Source organism: Bombus vancouverensis, chromosome 14 (assembly GCF_051014615.1).
Source record: "Bombus vancouverensis nearcticus chromosome 14, iyBomVanc1_principal, whole genome shotgun sequence".
In the NCBI taxonomy this organism is placed as follows: Eukaryota; Metazoa; Arthropoda; class Insecta; order Hymenoptera; family Apidae; genus Bombus; species Bombus vancouverensis.
In genome coordinates, this window is record NC_134924.1 from 6,859,036 (window position 1) to 6,875,301 (window position 16,266).

Below are 16,266 nucleotides of genomic sequence, written 5' to 3' on the forward strand. Positions count from 1 at the left end.
GCGATTCTAATTGAAGCGAAACGTCGCGAAACGATCGTTTGCGCGCAACAAGGTTTTATTTCGCTTGTTATTTGTGTAACTGCGAACTGATGGAAATCATGTTGCATGAGAGAGATCCGTTTTGTCGCATATCGATAACAATTGAAGGGATCGTTGCAATTACAGAAGGCAGCTTCATTCTCCAGTAATTTCAGTAAACCAATAAAACCAACTTGAAATCAATAAAAATCAAATCGCTTTTTTAAACGCGCTACGTAATTCATGGTAATAAATTTCTACACTTCCGGATGCAAAATGTATTGTATAATTTACCTTTCTTTCTATTCCAATAAATAAAATCTAGATATTACAGCTTCCTTCTTTGTTGCTGTAAATCCTTTAATTCTTTCGTATCTTAAACTTAAGAAATTCGACAGCGATAGAAAGAGGTAATTGAAAATGACCCAAAAAATACGGAAATCGACGACGATATCGATAACGTGACAATTATTCTTTTGCGTTGATTTCATCGCTAAAGGATGGAAAAGGGAAGGGAACGAAATTCTTAGAGAGAGAGAGGCAGAGGGCGAGAGTTTTAAAAAGTTTCATTGCATTACGAAATCCTATTACAACTGCCAGTCGATTGTCCTACAAAGATTTTTATTGCGCAAAACGTTGAATGCCGAAACCGTTTGCATTTCTATAACAAATCGAAAGGAAAGCTTTTAAACGATTTACTCGTAGACGGAAGACGATGGAAAATTTCCGCTACTTTGACGTATACCACTGCAGGTAGTTGTCCTGCCAAAATTTCGCAACGACAAAGGTAAATTGGCCTGAAGCAGCACGGTACCTCGTTTACCTTTACCTTAAATACTTAAGGGAACCCGATGTACCGTGCCTTTCTTCCCTCAGTTAAACACCTCTAAATATGTCGTTTCTTTCATATCCCTGTAAATCTCCAAAGCGTACATCAAGAATTCTTCATAGAATTCAGGATATACCTGTATTCTATGCATGTATTTTATGTATGTAAGGTTTAACGATGCTGACGTACGGATGGTATATAGTTTTCTGGAAAACGATTTGTTGTCGTTCATTGGGCCAACACGATGCCGTTTTAAGCGCATTTTAACGAGTAGGCCGATAGCACGCAGAGTTTTTCGTTTATATAGAGAGCGGCTATTCTATAGGGTAATAGGGAGCATGATTTCTCTTAATCATGGCTTGCGAGAACGTACAAGTGGCGTAACGCATTCCACCTAGTTGATGTAAACTGAATTTCAATAAACGTAGCTAGCATAGAAACAGAAGGCATAACGAGCAGTTTGGAACGATTAAAGATTTCTTTTTGGCACTGATTCTCTGATGCGAAAGACGAGCGAACGAGAGAGAAAGAGGGTTCACTTTTATTTTTCCTTTCGTCGCGATAAGTTGATTTACTTTTTCTTCCATTTCCACGCGAAACCCGTTCCACACTTGCAATTAGATATGATCCAGCGAGGATAATGAGAAGAAAGTTACTTCCGAGATGGTTATCGCACGAACATGCAGATATATGTAGTCGTTTTCTGTTCGTGCCAATTTTGCTAATTTAATTCGTGTATATCATCCACGGATATTGTCTCGGAAGACGCGAGGCTGATTTAGTTCCGCTCTTTATCAATTTCGTAGATTCGTCGTCTAAATACGTGACTAGCGTTCGGTGTCGCAAAAAGTACGCGATTTGTCTGCATAAATTTATCCGCAGAACAAGTTGATTAACGCGGTAATCTCTGGTATATCGAAAACAACGATTTTGCTTCCATACTTTGCAAAGTATGGAATTATTCCGATGGCTATTTCGATTTCTGTTATTTAATCGTGTAGATATATCTGACACGGCACACCGACACGATCAATTCCGATATGGACCTTGGTCCGTTTCTTTCTACGTCTGTGTATGTTCGAGCGATATGTCTGCGAAATAATTTTTATCAAACGATCGATACGATCGTCTTTGTGATTCAAGGTATCCGTAGAGGAATAAGTCATGATCGTGTGACGTCGGATACGCATGGCGAGACAGTGTCAGAAATTCAGTCGGTTAATCACGAAAAACGACGGTACGTACCTTGGTAACATACGCTACTACACAGAAGAACTTCGTAGGTCGTTAGACTTAAAAATATCAGGTATCACCCGTTGGCATAAAAAGCAGAAAACACTCGGTCTGCAAGGGAAAAAAAGGTCAACATTCTCTTCCAATTCAAACACGCTCGTACAAACACGTTCCAACTACGACTCTGCGAGTTCTAAACATCGTTTTAATAGCTACGCAAGGTGAACAAAGCTGTTGGCAAAATGACGTTTTTATTCGAAGAACTGCCTTCTCCTTCTATTTATAGAAGCTTTTCGCCGACTGATAAGTTAATCCTCTGTTTACCTATAACGAGAGAAGGCTTTTCAAATCGATCAAATTTCAATCCCTGTGTCACGTAAGAGACACAAGAAGTCACGAAATTAACAGTTCACCGGTGATAGTTGCAACGTTTCGTAAATAAAATAAAGAATTGAACTTTAGACATAGCAGTAAAATTTATTGTACGAATGCAATAGAGTGACGGTTCATAGTGTTATAACAGAGAATGTCGACAGCTAGTTTTAGCAAGGTTTATATACACTATGTCCTATGATAGGGCCCAGGTCAGAGATGGTCATGCTGTTATTGTTTTCTGACACTGAAATACTCTCTTTATTGTTGTTTCGATGGCCTGCAGGATGTTCGTTAGAGCCCCTTGGTTTTTCTATTGTTTATGGGTCGGTGACACCTACGTTCCTCTTCGCCTGCCTAACGCACACGGTCGATGGAGGATAATCACGTTACAAGGACACTTTCGAATAACTGCTTCTCCTCGACTGACGAGCTGAAAATCAGTGTAAATTAAAATTCGAAGATGAAACGAAGATAGCGATTTTTAGAGGCGTCGTCCTATCGTCTATCGGAAACTTCGATCCTTAATTAATTCATATGTAACTTTGTCCTCTGTCGCGATGTGTCTTCGTGACTCGAAAAGGTACACCTAAGTTGCTACAACGCTCAAGTCAGAACGCAATGATTTATAAAGTATAATAAATAGCAGTAGTCTTGTACCGCTAGCGATTCACAGCTTTTCCATTGCTTTAGCAAAATTCATATAGAGAGGAACGGTACAGGGTGTACAGTTAATTGTCCAGCGTGAAAAGCATAGTTTCACGATGTCCCCGGATCGATGATGCAACGAAACAGGGGGGTACCGTTGGTTACTTCCGGACCAGTCGATGGCCGAAACAGTAAGGAGCCGGCTGGCAAAGGCCGTTTACACGGTTCCCGGTTTGCAAGCTACTCTGTTATTCGACCAAGGAGCCATCGGAAATACCTGTTGGCGGTCTGGTGAATGAGTGGGAGGATTATGTCTATATCGTGCGACTTGCCGTGATCACGAGCACCGCGTTCAGGATGCATCGCATTTGCATAGATAACCCGTAAGCTTGAAACCGGCTACCTGTGTGCCGTCTTGCGATCGTGATACTCCTCTATTTCGCGTGTGATCGATAGTGTGCTGTTCGAAGTGCCGTTGTGAAAGGTGCCGATCAAACGTATCAAGGTAGAAACACTTTCTTCTTCTGTTGATTTTCACGCTAATTGATTTGTCAGATAGATAACTCGCAGAGCAAATAGGAAGCAACTCTTCGATATCTTCTTTTATTGGAAGATAATTATCGCGTGAACGATGCGATGAAAGCTTCGATATTGAATCGTCAATTGCCTTTTCTTACGCTTGCGTTTTCTCTCTCCTTTATACACGGCGAGATCCAGTCATTTTCGCAATCGATCCATTAATGCCACGACGAAAGCGATTCTGTTAGATAATATTTTATCCATTTTGCTGCACTCTTCATATTTGTTCTTTCGAATGCGTGGCTTTTGAGGACTGGTTGAGCCATTCGGAAGGCGCATCGATCGACTGCATAAACGAGAAGCGGGAAAGAGGGTGATATCGCAAACACTGTTTTTTAAATTCACCTGGCAATTTGGAATTATCTAGCGGGCAAAGTCACGCGACTAAATAATTCGTTCTTTTCTTTTCTTCTTTTGACAATCCAAAATTATTCGCGTACTTATGTATTAATGAATTCTTTCAAGAGATGGCCTCTAAGGCAGTCAACCGATAGCAGTGGAAAAATTGAATCGATACGTTCAACGTAAAGCTGGAACAAAGGGAAGATGACAAAGGAAAGAAGCTATTGAAAAATATTATAAAAAATGCCAGGCATCTAGATTTTATCGTCGCAAATAATAATCGACAGATTGGCCAATGCATAGTAGCTTTGACAAAAAGCGTCAAAGGCTTCGATCGCTCCTATCTATACCGAGCCATAGGAAATCGATGATTCACATAATAGTCGCTCGAAATTACGACAGAATCGCGGCTGGTTAGATCGTAAGTTCTTTACAACGAGCCCTGCCTTCCAATCCAGAATCGTCGTCATTTTTACAGGAGCATATCGTGCCGGAAATGATTGCCAGTTCGATCCTTGGAAATCGTGGAACCGATCGTTCCGGCTGGCTGGCCATCTTTAAAGAGTCTGATCCGATTGATCGGCCTGTAAAACGTCGATTTAATAGTAGCGCGGCACGACATTCACTGATTTGATTAATGCTGCTTCCCGCAAGCATCTGCAGCTCGACCAACCAATGCCCACAGCTAATCCTTCCTCGCCTACTACATTTTAGATGTAATTACATCCACTCAATGAAGATTCTGTTTCAAAGAATGATCAGTGAATCGCGTAATCGTTTTTACTATAATTCCATCTCGTTACGTGATTTGAAGGAATACTTTTTTTTTTATTCACGTATCGTACCCTAGTTAGGTATCGCGTGTTTCGCTTTTTCATACAACGATCTCGTTGCGCTTCGATTGAAAAGGCAAACAATCGTCGAATTTCAATAGCCAGGCTATAAACAAACTTCTCAGTTTGCCAGATAGGTCAGCTTCGAGGTTGTGTACAACAAAATCGGTCGAAGTTTCCACGCTGCGAGTGCCTGGATAAGCAGATGGACAGAAATTTGGGAAAATCTCCGGCTTTGGGAATCTCAGCCAGTAACTTGTAATCCTCAGGAGAATCAATGATATTACTAATATGAAATATCTGGCGGAATATTAATAGAAGTCGTAGTTTGATATTTGAAACCGTTCGAAGTACCAAAATATCGGGTTGCTCGGAAAGTTCGTTTCGATTTTTAAGGAATTTGGTCGACGTGAGAGATCAGGTTGAAAAGTTTCTCACCGAAAAACCTGAGAGGTTTTGCAAGCATGGAATATTCAAGTTGCGCGAAAGATGGGGAAATCTTGTGCAACAAAATGGCACATATATGACTCAGTAAACGAATGGAAATATCAGGTCATCCCTTAAGTTCGTGCCGTTTTTCGAGCGGTTATATATGTTATTTTTTTTAAACACCTATGAATCGTTGTCTTAGGTATTTTCAGAACATTTCACATCTCTTGAACTGTCAAACTTCGTGATTTTTCAACAAGATCCCGAATTTTATCTTCGTCTGTCCGAGGAGGACGCCCGGAGCGTTCCTCGTCTTTTAAACAGAAATTCCCAGCTCTAAAACGTTGGAACCACTTCCTACAGGTGCGAGATGAAAGCGCATTTTCTCCGTAAACAGCACATATGTTTTCCGTGGCAATTGTTGCAGAACTTCCTTTCCGAAATTCATATAACACGAGATGTCGAAAATGGATACGCATTTCACTCATGATTTTTTACTGTCAGAAGTCACTGTGTTCGCTATATTACGATCTTATAACCACGAAAATCTGCTCTAACCTGTTCTCGATCAGCTAAGCTCAAGTGCATTGGTCCCTTATCGCCGTATGTTTATAAATCGATACACGAGATGTATACACAAAAGTCGGCACGAACTTATGGGATGACCCCCATATAAATCGGAACGAACTTTCCGGGCGACCCAATAGTCCTACAAGATTCCACGATTACAGACGTGTTTTTATTATCACGTATTAGCTTTTGAAAATCAGCTTAGTCGCGTGATAAGCGTTTTATTGCGAAAATATTTGTATCCTTCGTATTTGCAATTAAAACACATCTTGTCAAAGGTAGGCGTCCGGATACTTTTGAACGGTAGTGTACACGTATCTTCGCGAAAGTTACCTTGGGACGTAGTCCCGTTAATTTCGAAAGGGTTAATTCCAGATGTCGTTATATGGCGAAGGTTACCGTATCTCGGCGCGGCTTACTTTTTCCCCAGTTGAACCGACAAGCTTTCGACGAGCAGCCAAGGCGCACTGCAGACCTGGCAAACGGCGAAACCGAAAGGCTATGCTGCGAAAACATGCAAAACTCGTTTTTTTCTTTTCGCATAATTCAGACGCGGTACAGAAAAATGACGTAGATTTCCTACTAACGCAAGCGATGTCAAACGCAAGCTCCACTTTCCACGTTCATTTTCACTCGTACGTTGGACAGGCGTGTCTGCCCTCGGTGTTACCGCGTTCGTTACCAAGTAAAGTAGAAACTCGCACCTTGCAATTTAATTACTCGCTAATTGCGTCATTCGTCCAACGTTTAAACACGCGTTACCCATTTTCCTTCGGGAAGGTACATTTTTGGGTCACGCCTTTATCGATTCGAATGTTGGAAAGTGCGCTACGCTCGACCTACACTTCCTCCCTTATTTACTTTATCCGAAAAGGTGGCACTGCGGATCTTGGCCGATCCGAATTTATTGGAGCGCAAGGACCTTCGAATGAAAAAGACCGTCAGATTAACGGGGTATGTATTATACAGAGATTTCTACCATAGGTCGAGTAGAGATAGGATATTCAAAGTACCGAACATAATAAATAACCTCAAGGATACAGCAGGCTTCGAAAGGTCTGGCTTAAAATTTGCACATAAGCTCGATGGATGGAAGGAAGAAAAGGTACGAATAAACGTCTCTTCGAAGGTACGTCTTTATTGTGACATAATTTAACTTACAATACTAGCACACTTTAATTGTCGTATGGGCAAACGAGAATTAGTACCTTTGTACGAAAAAGGAGTAGTAATTAATCGTATCACGATCATTCGAAATGATATTGAGATCTGTTATCGATGACCATTGATATGATACACGGTAATATCGCATTCTGGCAGTCTCGTATCAACTACCGTACGAGCAAAGATACGTACACGCGCGTACAATAGCCGCATCACACACACACGCGTACGTCGTATTATCTATTGCAAACTTTCGTGGCTTATTTTATCATTTAATAAATATAAGAGCGGCGGATTAGAATTTCTAATTGACTGTTAGCGTGTTTCGTGATAATTTCGAATTTTCACGTTCGTTTCGCCGGCTGGATCTTCTTTTTGGTGCGAAACGAAACGGAGGATTCCGCGTGCTCCGACTTACGTAAACATCGGCTGTTCATAACTGTTCGCGGCTCGTTAACGATTTCGATGCGTGCACGGTTGCGTGAATAGCCGGAGAAAAGTCAAGGAAAGTCGTATGCGTTTTAACGAACGAAACCACTTCCTGATCCGCGATCCTCTGTATGCGAACAATACGCGTGCCATTCGCGTTCCCGTGTGCACGCCGGAAATCGAAAACAAGCCCAATCGATACGTCTGCCTTTTCTTTGTTCTCGTTTCTGAATGCGAGGCAAGCGTTAACGGCAAGTGCGAGGCGGATTAAGACTCAACCGCAGTTCATTTAGCTGATCAGTTGTTACGTGCTTTTCCTCGGAATATACCGCGTTTCACAACGAGACCGACTTATTGCGCACAATCGTACAAAAATAATTTTACGCTACGAGCTGTTTCTTTTTTTCTCTCTTTCGACAAGGCACTCGGCCCTCTCGCTTCCCACCGGACCGTTTGCCCATTCAAGAGGAAATTTTACATTAGAACCACGAATAAGACTAGTATCAGATTTTTTGATACCTTGCAATTACTAATAATAAGCGAGTTATTTTTGCTAATAGAATATTAACGTTTACTTTTACTGAGACAGAGATATAGCTAAGCGTTCTTATTAAATTGGACGTAGAATCGAGCAACAGAAGTGCGGCGTAACCTAATACATAGTAATACATAGTAATACATAGTTTGTCGTTTACCAATTCACTAATATCGTTACTTAGCAAATTACAGAGCAAGACGACCGTAGTTCAATGGAAATTAAATTAAGAAAGAAAGCAGAAAATTAACTTCGACCCAGATACAGGATATGGAAACAAAAATATTCAAAAGAATTCTTGTTTCGCGAATCATTCTCTCGCTCGACGAAACAAAAAATCGTATAATAATGGGACATTTAATCGTTCGTCGGCGTAAGTTGAGTTTACAAAAATAGCTCGGCTGGTTGCTGTTAATAAACGGAAGTCTACGTTCACGGTCGTTATTGTTAAGAAATTGCTACCCGCAGGAGCCGCGTGTTTCCTAGCTCGCGTCGTGAAAACGTGCCGGAACATCCTCAAATTACCTGTAAAATATTATTGTCGAACGCGCGAACACTCGTCCGATAAACCGTGACTATTAGCGGACATGCTAGCTGGCTCTATGCAAATGATTATAGAACAGGAAGCGTCCGGGTCGACGAACCAAGATCGCCAACATTTTAGCGGAACTTGTTATCCCGTTTGCGTAATGAAAATCGATCGACGAGATGGCCGTGGTCGATCGCGTGTCTCGCGAATTTCGCCAAAGTTTGATTTTAATTACCCGTCGAAAATTGAGATTAACGACGCCCATTAATCGAGCTTCTCGCGCCGTTAACAATCCACTTAATTGAATAGACTCGCAACTATAGAAACACGCCTGAACGAGAACGGAATATTTTTTCCTTCGCTTGGGAGTCGCCGCTTGGGAGTCGTTCATTCAGCCAGGCAGTCATTCGATCTGTCGAGATTTATTAGCGACGAGTTGTTCTTTCCCCGAGAGAAGCATCGTCGAGGGAGCTCTCTTTTTTTTCTCGCGTGACACGTTCATCTGAATTTTTACTTTGCTTTCGTTGTAAATTGGTTGGAATCAAGCGGGTCGTGTTATTATTGACAAAACGTCTAGCCCGTCATTCAGAACTCATTAGCCTCGTATTACCGCCCCAGGCTTTCCATTTGATTTCCCGTTTAAAGCTCACGGAAGCTTGCACTCGTGTCGGCTAGCATTCGCGTACGGATCGACCCACATAGATCGCCTCGTGATTACTCTGCAGCTCTAGATCGTAAGAACGATTAAAGTGAAAGAAAATGTATAAAACAGAACACAAGGGTACACATTTATGTACACATGTATTTGTACGATACAACGACGTGACGCTTATTATATTCGCTGCCGAATATCGCAAAATCACGTGTACGTGTTCTCTCACTTTATCGTATCTTTATCGTTCCATTGTGTATCGTTGCTCGAACGTACGATTCGTGGCACAGAACGATAGATTCGATCTAAAACTATTCTTGTTAGTCAGGTGTTTCTACGCTCGGTGATAGAGAGTTTATGAATCGATCGATTCGCGTCGCTCAGCAGGATGTCGTTGTGAAGATAGCTGATCAGAGCCGTGCAAACCCGATCCGCTCCTTTCGTGACAAAGTAGTACAAGGGCGCCCAACTTTTCGTGTTGATGTAGAACATGGAGGCGATTGTCAAGCGATCGGTCTCGCTGATCTGTTTCGCGAACTTGATGAACGTGTAGAATTGGGATTTCGTGGCTGGCGCGTAGACAGACCTCAGCTGTGGCCCCATGTCGCCCAGCAGTTGATAGAACTTCTGGCCACGGAATCTGCTGCCTAGTATATTGATCGTGTGCAAATTACGGCACCTCTCCAGTATGCGGATCAGGTATCCCGAGCGTAGGTACAATTTCGACGTGGAACCTGCAGCAGAATATTTCTTTTACTCTATCATCGGTTCAGAGATAGCGACGCTATCGCGATTTTGACAACCGGACGAATTCTTTTTTGTCGTAGTTATCGTACGATGTACAGTGAACATCATTAATCCTCAATTGGTACTGTTAGACCGTAATTGATCTATACGAGTTTAACTTATGTTAGCTGATCCAAATTCCTTTATTTTAATTTGGATTCTGTGTTTTATACGATTGAAGCTATTTGTAGAGCTCTCGTAAAATAGAGAATAGAGGGAATTAGAAGAAATTCTATGAAATAAGTATGTTTTATTACCTATAGATAGACTTTTACCAACCTCCTTGGATAAAGTACTCCACTGTGCATTTTTTCTGCTAATTTTCTCGCGGAAGTTGTTCGTTCGTTCGTTTGTTCGTACGTCAGTATGGAGATGTATGCAAAACGAACTGGCTGTATTTTCGCACCCGGCATCGTTAACCATTAAAATTGAATGCAAATACTGTCGCGTTTATGTTGTTGCCTAGAAACTTATCGTCGCAGTATCGCAAATAAAATACGACCGGTGTGGTGGTGGTAGTGGATGGAATGTCGAAAGAAACTGATTGCGAAAAACGTGAATTGCATTCTGCGTTGCTTCGCTCGTGAGAGGAATTCATGCAGATCTTCCGACAATGATGACTTCGAGTCAATCGCTCCTTATTGATCGGGGCAATTTAACGCGCCTCAATGGAGGAAAAAATGGAAGAGTGTGATTTAAATGATAGTTTCGAGTTCGTCCTTTTTCCTGCACTGCAGGCCAATGCAACGGAACGTGTTCGGAATACTAATTACGTCAAAGCCGTGGTAAACACGGTTGCCAGGTCAAACGGCGCATCCTATCCGTGAATCATACACGAGCAGAGCCCGCAAATCGATAGAAATTTTCTGCCCCTTTGTGACTGCGTGGCGGCATTGTTGGCGCACGAAGACGTATAAAAAGGGCCAACGAAATGCACGACAAAAGAGGTACGAAAGCAAAGTTTCGCAGAGAGAAACGCGGCGAAAGAAGACGGAAGAAGTGATGCGCCATTAGGAGAAATGGTAACAACAGAGGACCGCGTTCTGTTTCTTGTTTGACGAGTGGCCAAACTATTTTCTCTCTCTCCTTGATTCCATTTTACGTTCGTGTATTTCTCTTTTATCGTGTTTGCCGTTTTTTAGAACGGCGGACTCGGCATATTTGAGGAGAAACGAGAAGAAAGAAGAGGGAAAATCGAGAAGCAGGAAGACGAAAAGGGATGAAAAACGAGGTAAAAAGATTTCAGTCGGGCAGAGTTTTTTGAACTCGAGCCAAAGGTTCTCTGTCTCTTCCCAGCTCTGTCAATACTAGACCACGTCGAAGGAAGAAAGGAGAAAGAAACTTAATTAGGAGAGAAAAGCTGACGACGATGCATAGACCGAATAGAACCTGTGCAATTAGAAATGTGCAGTTCCTCCAAGTTTTTGTTCGTCAGCGAGAGTTGCCGCAGGATCTCGTCGCAATCTGGTCTCACGCTTATGCTGAACTTCTTCAGCAGCGGCATCCTCTTCAGCTCCTTGATCACCTCGGCCGTGTCTTGTTCGTTGCTTGTCACCTGGGAATAAAGATAGAGATCTAAGAATAAAAAACAGAAATCGAACAAATGCTTCTTTCCATTCGTAGGTTTCTCTTGGTGGACACTCCGACTTTTAACCTTCTCGCCTTCCTTAAACTTCTTCTGTGTCCCACGCTTTTTAGGGATGAAGTGTCTAAAAATGGATAAGAAGATATCTGAAGGGATAGAAACGCGAATTTTTTTTTACTAAATCAGGATACTAAAGAATACATATCACACAATAGGGAACTATTGGAAACACAGGGAACCAATAACTGTGAAAGAAAATATATCACACAAAGAAGAAGAGAGTACAATCAAACAATAAAGAAGCAGGAAATATGCACATTGTGCAACAGGGGCAAAGCATAAAACATAGAGCAAATATTATTAGAATGCCCTTTGTATGAACAAATAAGAGCAGTGCATTTATAAGAAAAAGAAACAGTGGAAGAGATATTGGCAGTACAAACTGAAGATGATGCCAGAAGACTATTTTACTGCACACAAGAAACAATGAAAATAAGAGCATTCTACAGAAATGAGTGAAATAAATTCAGGGGCACAGAATAACACTGGACACACGTTTGCTTACATACACATATAGTATCAAATAGATGCAAATCTAAGTGATATAATATATGAGTTACACACAGATGGTTATTACTTCATAATATTTTTAATAAATACAAGAAGTCGGTATAGTAAATAAGCATTCTGCAGATAAATGTTCCATAACATACGTGTCCACTATTAGTTATATAAGCTAAGTGAACGTAAATTTAATAAAGTAAACGTAAGATTAAGCATATAGGTAAATGTAAACTCAATTAGCTGTATGAACTTAAGCTAATTAGTCTTTGAGGATAGGAAAGAAATAAAAATAAGGTAGAAGAAAGCGTAAACCAGCCAGCAATATACAGCGTATAGTTGACAAATTATAACAAATGATAACCTACGCTGCAATAAATAATACATACACATATACGTATAATTGCATGAAGTACTAGCATGGAAAGAGACTAAGCTATCTAGAAGAGATCTACACTTTTACTTATTGCACTTTTATTTTTATGGTTAGATTATTCAGTTCCTCGTTATAGCGTTAACGCGGCCGTGTACATGTATATACCAGCGTAGCTTATATATTGCTGTGTTTAGAAAGGATTAGGTCGATTATCGTACCTCGTAAGTTCGCCATAGAAACGGGTCGTAAGCGAGCCGGTTGAAGAGCACGGACACTTGACTAACGGCGTAAAGCTCCTTGCAGGAGAGATAGGAGAATATTTGCAAGATGATTTCGACCGGTAAGGATGAGATTCTTGCGATCGAAAACGATGTCGGAACCACAGTCTGCGCATCGCACTTGTTACCAATTCTGGCACGCTTCCTAATGGGCTCTGGAGTAATTGCAAGTTCGTCCATTCTCGTTGCGTTTCCATCTCTGGCATTGGTACGCGCGCGTGTTCTCACATTGTCTCTCGATAGGATGTCGTGAATAATTTCTCTGCGCTCGATGATCGATGGTCTTCGTTTATTGCTAATTTTTGCTGCACGAGTGTTACCGCGTTAAAGATGTCGTGTGAAAAGACTAGAAATTTTGACATCTGTCAAATCCAGCCCGACGCTTTTGTTTTGTCCTCGTTGAACGATATTTGCTGTTGTTCGACACTTATCGAACTCTTGGCTGCAAATATCACATTTCCTTTTTTCTCTCGCGTCCGTTGCACTTGCCACGCGACAAGCGAACTTTTGGCAACGAATCGACAAATCTTCTGGCTCTTTTTACTGCTGATTTTGCTTCTACATGACGAATCGGAAATTGCATGTGTAGTACATTTGCCGTCTTTCTATGGAATCTGAAGTTAGAGAGTCTGAGGATAAAGATTGAAAAAATTCAATTTAATTCGGGTTATAATGATTGAAATCGAATTTCATAATCATATCGATTTTGTCAAAAATAAGCAAACGCGGGGATGCTCTTATGTAAATGATCTCTGTTAATTTGAACGAAATAAACGAACCTGCATACGAATATAACTCCGCCCTCGTTGTTATGCATATCACAACGATCACGAAAATCATGATAGTGACTCATGCACCGGCCATTCCTCTGTCACCTGCTTTTCATTCCGGTTAATAGCAAGGGGTACCGTAACCACACGATAAATTCTGCTTTTTTCGGTAAGCACCTACGAGTACGTGCGTGCTTCTAATGGCTACGTATCATGCGTACGTAATGCACGAAACAAACGTGTACACTGTGCATATTTGAAAAATATCTATTTAACGATAACACCCTTTTTACAATACTATTATCTTTTTTCGTTTTTGCTGCATTATGGAATCCTTATAGAGATTTCTAAAGCGCAAAAATAAAAAAAAAAGTTGGGAATAACTAAAACTTGCTAAAAAAAAAAAATAATTTAATATAGAGCGTAGTAGAGAAGATTTTAAGAACAATTTCATTTTTTATCTCATTTACATTTTTTATCCGGCGTAATTGCAACCGGTTTCGAAACGAGTTCAACGACTCGCAAACTCGAGATTCCTCAAGGTCGCGGTCGCATAATAAAGCGATTTTGAACGTTCTTGTATCATTGTGCTACAGACTGTTCAGAGAAGTAGAATGAAGAGAAGCAAAGAGGCGGGAGTTATTCAAAGAAACATCTCGGCTCGTTAAATAATAAACAAGCTGGTTTATAAAACGGTGGACGTATTTTATATTCGAAGAAAGATCAATCGGACCGGTCGATGTGGCGTTCGACATTTCAGACATGTAACGTCAATGCTATTTAGAATATCTTCGACGTGGTCTTCGAACACAAGTTATTTCCGTGGCGTAATTACGAGAATAACATCCAAGTCATGCAACTTGCCAAATAGTCGCAACGTCGAATACGCTCGAGTCGTTTAATTTTTAATTTTCTTTCATAGCGCACCTTGATCCGATTACCTATATAAACTTAGTAAGTCTGGCAAGATTCAAGGTGCAACCACGTCGCGGTTATATTTGTTGCCCATTAACATTCCAGCGGCAGAAGAGCAAAATGCAGGATAACGCAGCACTGAAAAATCGATCGTTTGTCTATAAGCACGTAACTATACACGGATCGATATAATATGCGTAATTCTTTATTAACTTGTCTACTGCCACGGCGGTTATAGGTGACGTACGTTACTAAATTTTCCAGAATGATAAAAAGAAACTAAATAGATTAAGAAATTCTGAACAATGTGAATGACATGGATAACATTGTCAAGAAAAAAGCGCGCAAACATAATATCTATAATATCCTGTAGAATGTTATGCTGCAGCATATCTCGATCTGTTGTGACTCTCGGGGCAAAATATATAAAATTCGCGTGACAGCCTACATACTAAAGAACAATCTTTCACGTTGTCGCGTTAGGATCAGCCTGCACGAGCCTATTTCGTACGATAAGCTTATTCCTCCGATAAATCTTACAGAATAAGGTGAATAAACTATTTATACTTCTATGTGCACCACAGTCGCCCTTTCGACTCGTATGTCTATTTATTCCGCCGACTTATTGAATGTTAGCTAACGCCAGACCGTAAAAGTTTGTCCCGTTGGCTTTCGTACTCGTTTCGATGCAAGTTATCGACGTTTCTGTCAATACGCGGTGGTAACACGTTTGCAAATCCCCCTGAACGAAACAATGAGAAAACCGCAAACTATGGCTACGCTAGTGCTCTATCGTTAACGCTAAACACGTTATCTTTTTACATGTCACTAACGAGACTGACATTATCCGCTGCGACGCGTCGTCGAGAAAGTTTTCTATTCAATTTTACCCTCGCCAAGTTTACGATTGAGAATGAAACAGATCGTTATTGTAACATTGCAGATAAATTATGCTGTCTCAAATGAAGACCAATACCACTGGAAAACTGGAAGGGAAACGACCGAAAGAATTAATGTCATCTTCCAGTCTTTCCGGTATGTCACAATTATCGAACAGCAGCGAGGAGACCTTGGAGCCTCTTGTACATAAGCCGCACAAATTGGAAACGATGGAAAGGTAAGTTACCTAAATGCTCAAATTTCGTTTTATTAAAAAAGACGTAAATTTTTTTCAAAACATCATGTATAATGATTAAATATTTTTAAATAAGAGCGAATTATTTTCGAATGAAATAAATAATTGCGAAAGAACGTATTAAAATATTCATTAATATAGTTTGCGGAAAATCAGATTGGAATATGAAAAATTTCAAGCGTATTGAAATATATATGTAGATCATATGGTTTCTTTTTTACCGACATCCGATAACTTTGATGGCGCTGCATTGCAAGAATGAAATTTTTGCGAGTTCCAGTATCCGCCCTTTCAAATATTTTGATTATCGCGCGCTAAATTGCTAAACGGAGTACATTTGTTAAGTTACGCTGTGTGCAATAACTTGTGAAATACTTTGCAGCACAACGAAAGACGCAATTCCGCAACACAACGAATGGTTATTAAGTGGACCAAGTGGTAACAAGTCTATTTTGCGTTTCAAGTGAGTAAAAAAATCTCTTTATATTGCATTTTTTGTATGTAATATGTAATATTTGTCGCAGAATATATAATGTATGTTATTTTTTATTATTCTTTAGATGCTCTGCATTAGCAAGTTCCCCGGAAGAACCACCCGCGAAGAAATTGCATATGACCTACAAAATTTTTCAAACGGACACTAAACTCATTAATCTCTTGCTGCAATCACACGGTTTAACAGAGGTAAGTAAAGATAA

The 16,266-nt window shown here is 40.6% G+C and overlaps 2 protein-coding genes across 5 annotated transcripts in view; one reads left to right on the top strand and one right to left on the bottom strand.

Moving 5' to 3' along the window:
• TTLL5 (Tubulin tyrosine ligase-like 5) overlaps window positions 1–16,266 on the top strand; it is a 35,889-nt gene that overhangs the window by 1,403 nt on the left and 18,220 nt on the right. For 2 of the 4 annotated variants that reach the window (XM_033338445.2, XM_076624389.1), the window contains exons 2-4: window positions 15,377–15,550; window positions 15,951–16,031; window positions 16,129–16,252. In XM_033338445.2, the coding sequence (XP_033194336.1) occupies window positions 15,384–15,550; window positions 15,951–16,031; window positions 16,129–16,252 (372 nt within the window). In that variant the 5' untranslated portion in view covers window positions 15,377–15,383. Of the gene's footprint in view, window positions 1–6,536; window positions 6,808–15,355; window positions 15,551–15,950; window positions 16,032–16,128; window positions 16,253–16,266 lie in introns of those variants that run through there. The other 2 variants (XM_076624388.1, XM_033338528.2) reach the window with 2 other exon arrangements.
• LOC117161111 (uncharacterized) lies at window positions 8,128–13,358 on the bottom strand. The gene is made up of 3 exons (XM_033342423.2): window positions 12,689–13,358; window positions 11,338–11,503; window positions 8,128–9,896 (listed from the first exon to the last, which is right to left on the bottom strand). The coding sequence occupies exons 1-3, from the start codon at window positions 12,926–12,928 to the stop codon at window positions 9,487–9,489; spliced, it is 816 nt and encodes a 271-aa protein (XP_033198314.1). The 5' UTR covers window positions 12,929–13,358; the 3' UTR covers window positions 8,128–9,486.

What these genes read in the sequence shown, in the direction of transcription:
- LOC117161111 (XM_033342423.2), bottom strand. Translation starts at nt 12,928, where the DNA reads ATGGACGAACTTGCAATTACTCCAGAGCCCATTAGGAAGCGTGCCAGA. An exon ending in TTCTATGGCGAACTTACGAG is followed by an intron (nt 11,504 to 12,688) that starts GTACGATAATCG and finishes CTTTATTCCCAG; the next exon opens with GTGACAAGCAACGAACAAGA. An exon ending in GCACATTTCTAATTGCACAG is followed by an intron (nt 9,897 to 11,337) that starts GTTCTATTCGGT and finishes ATTCTGCTGCAG; the next exon opens with GTTCCACGTCGAAATTGTAC.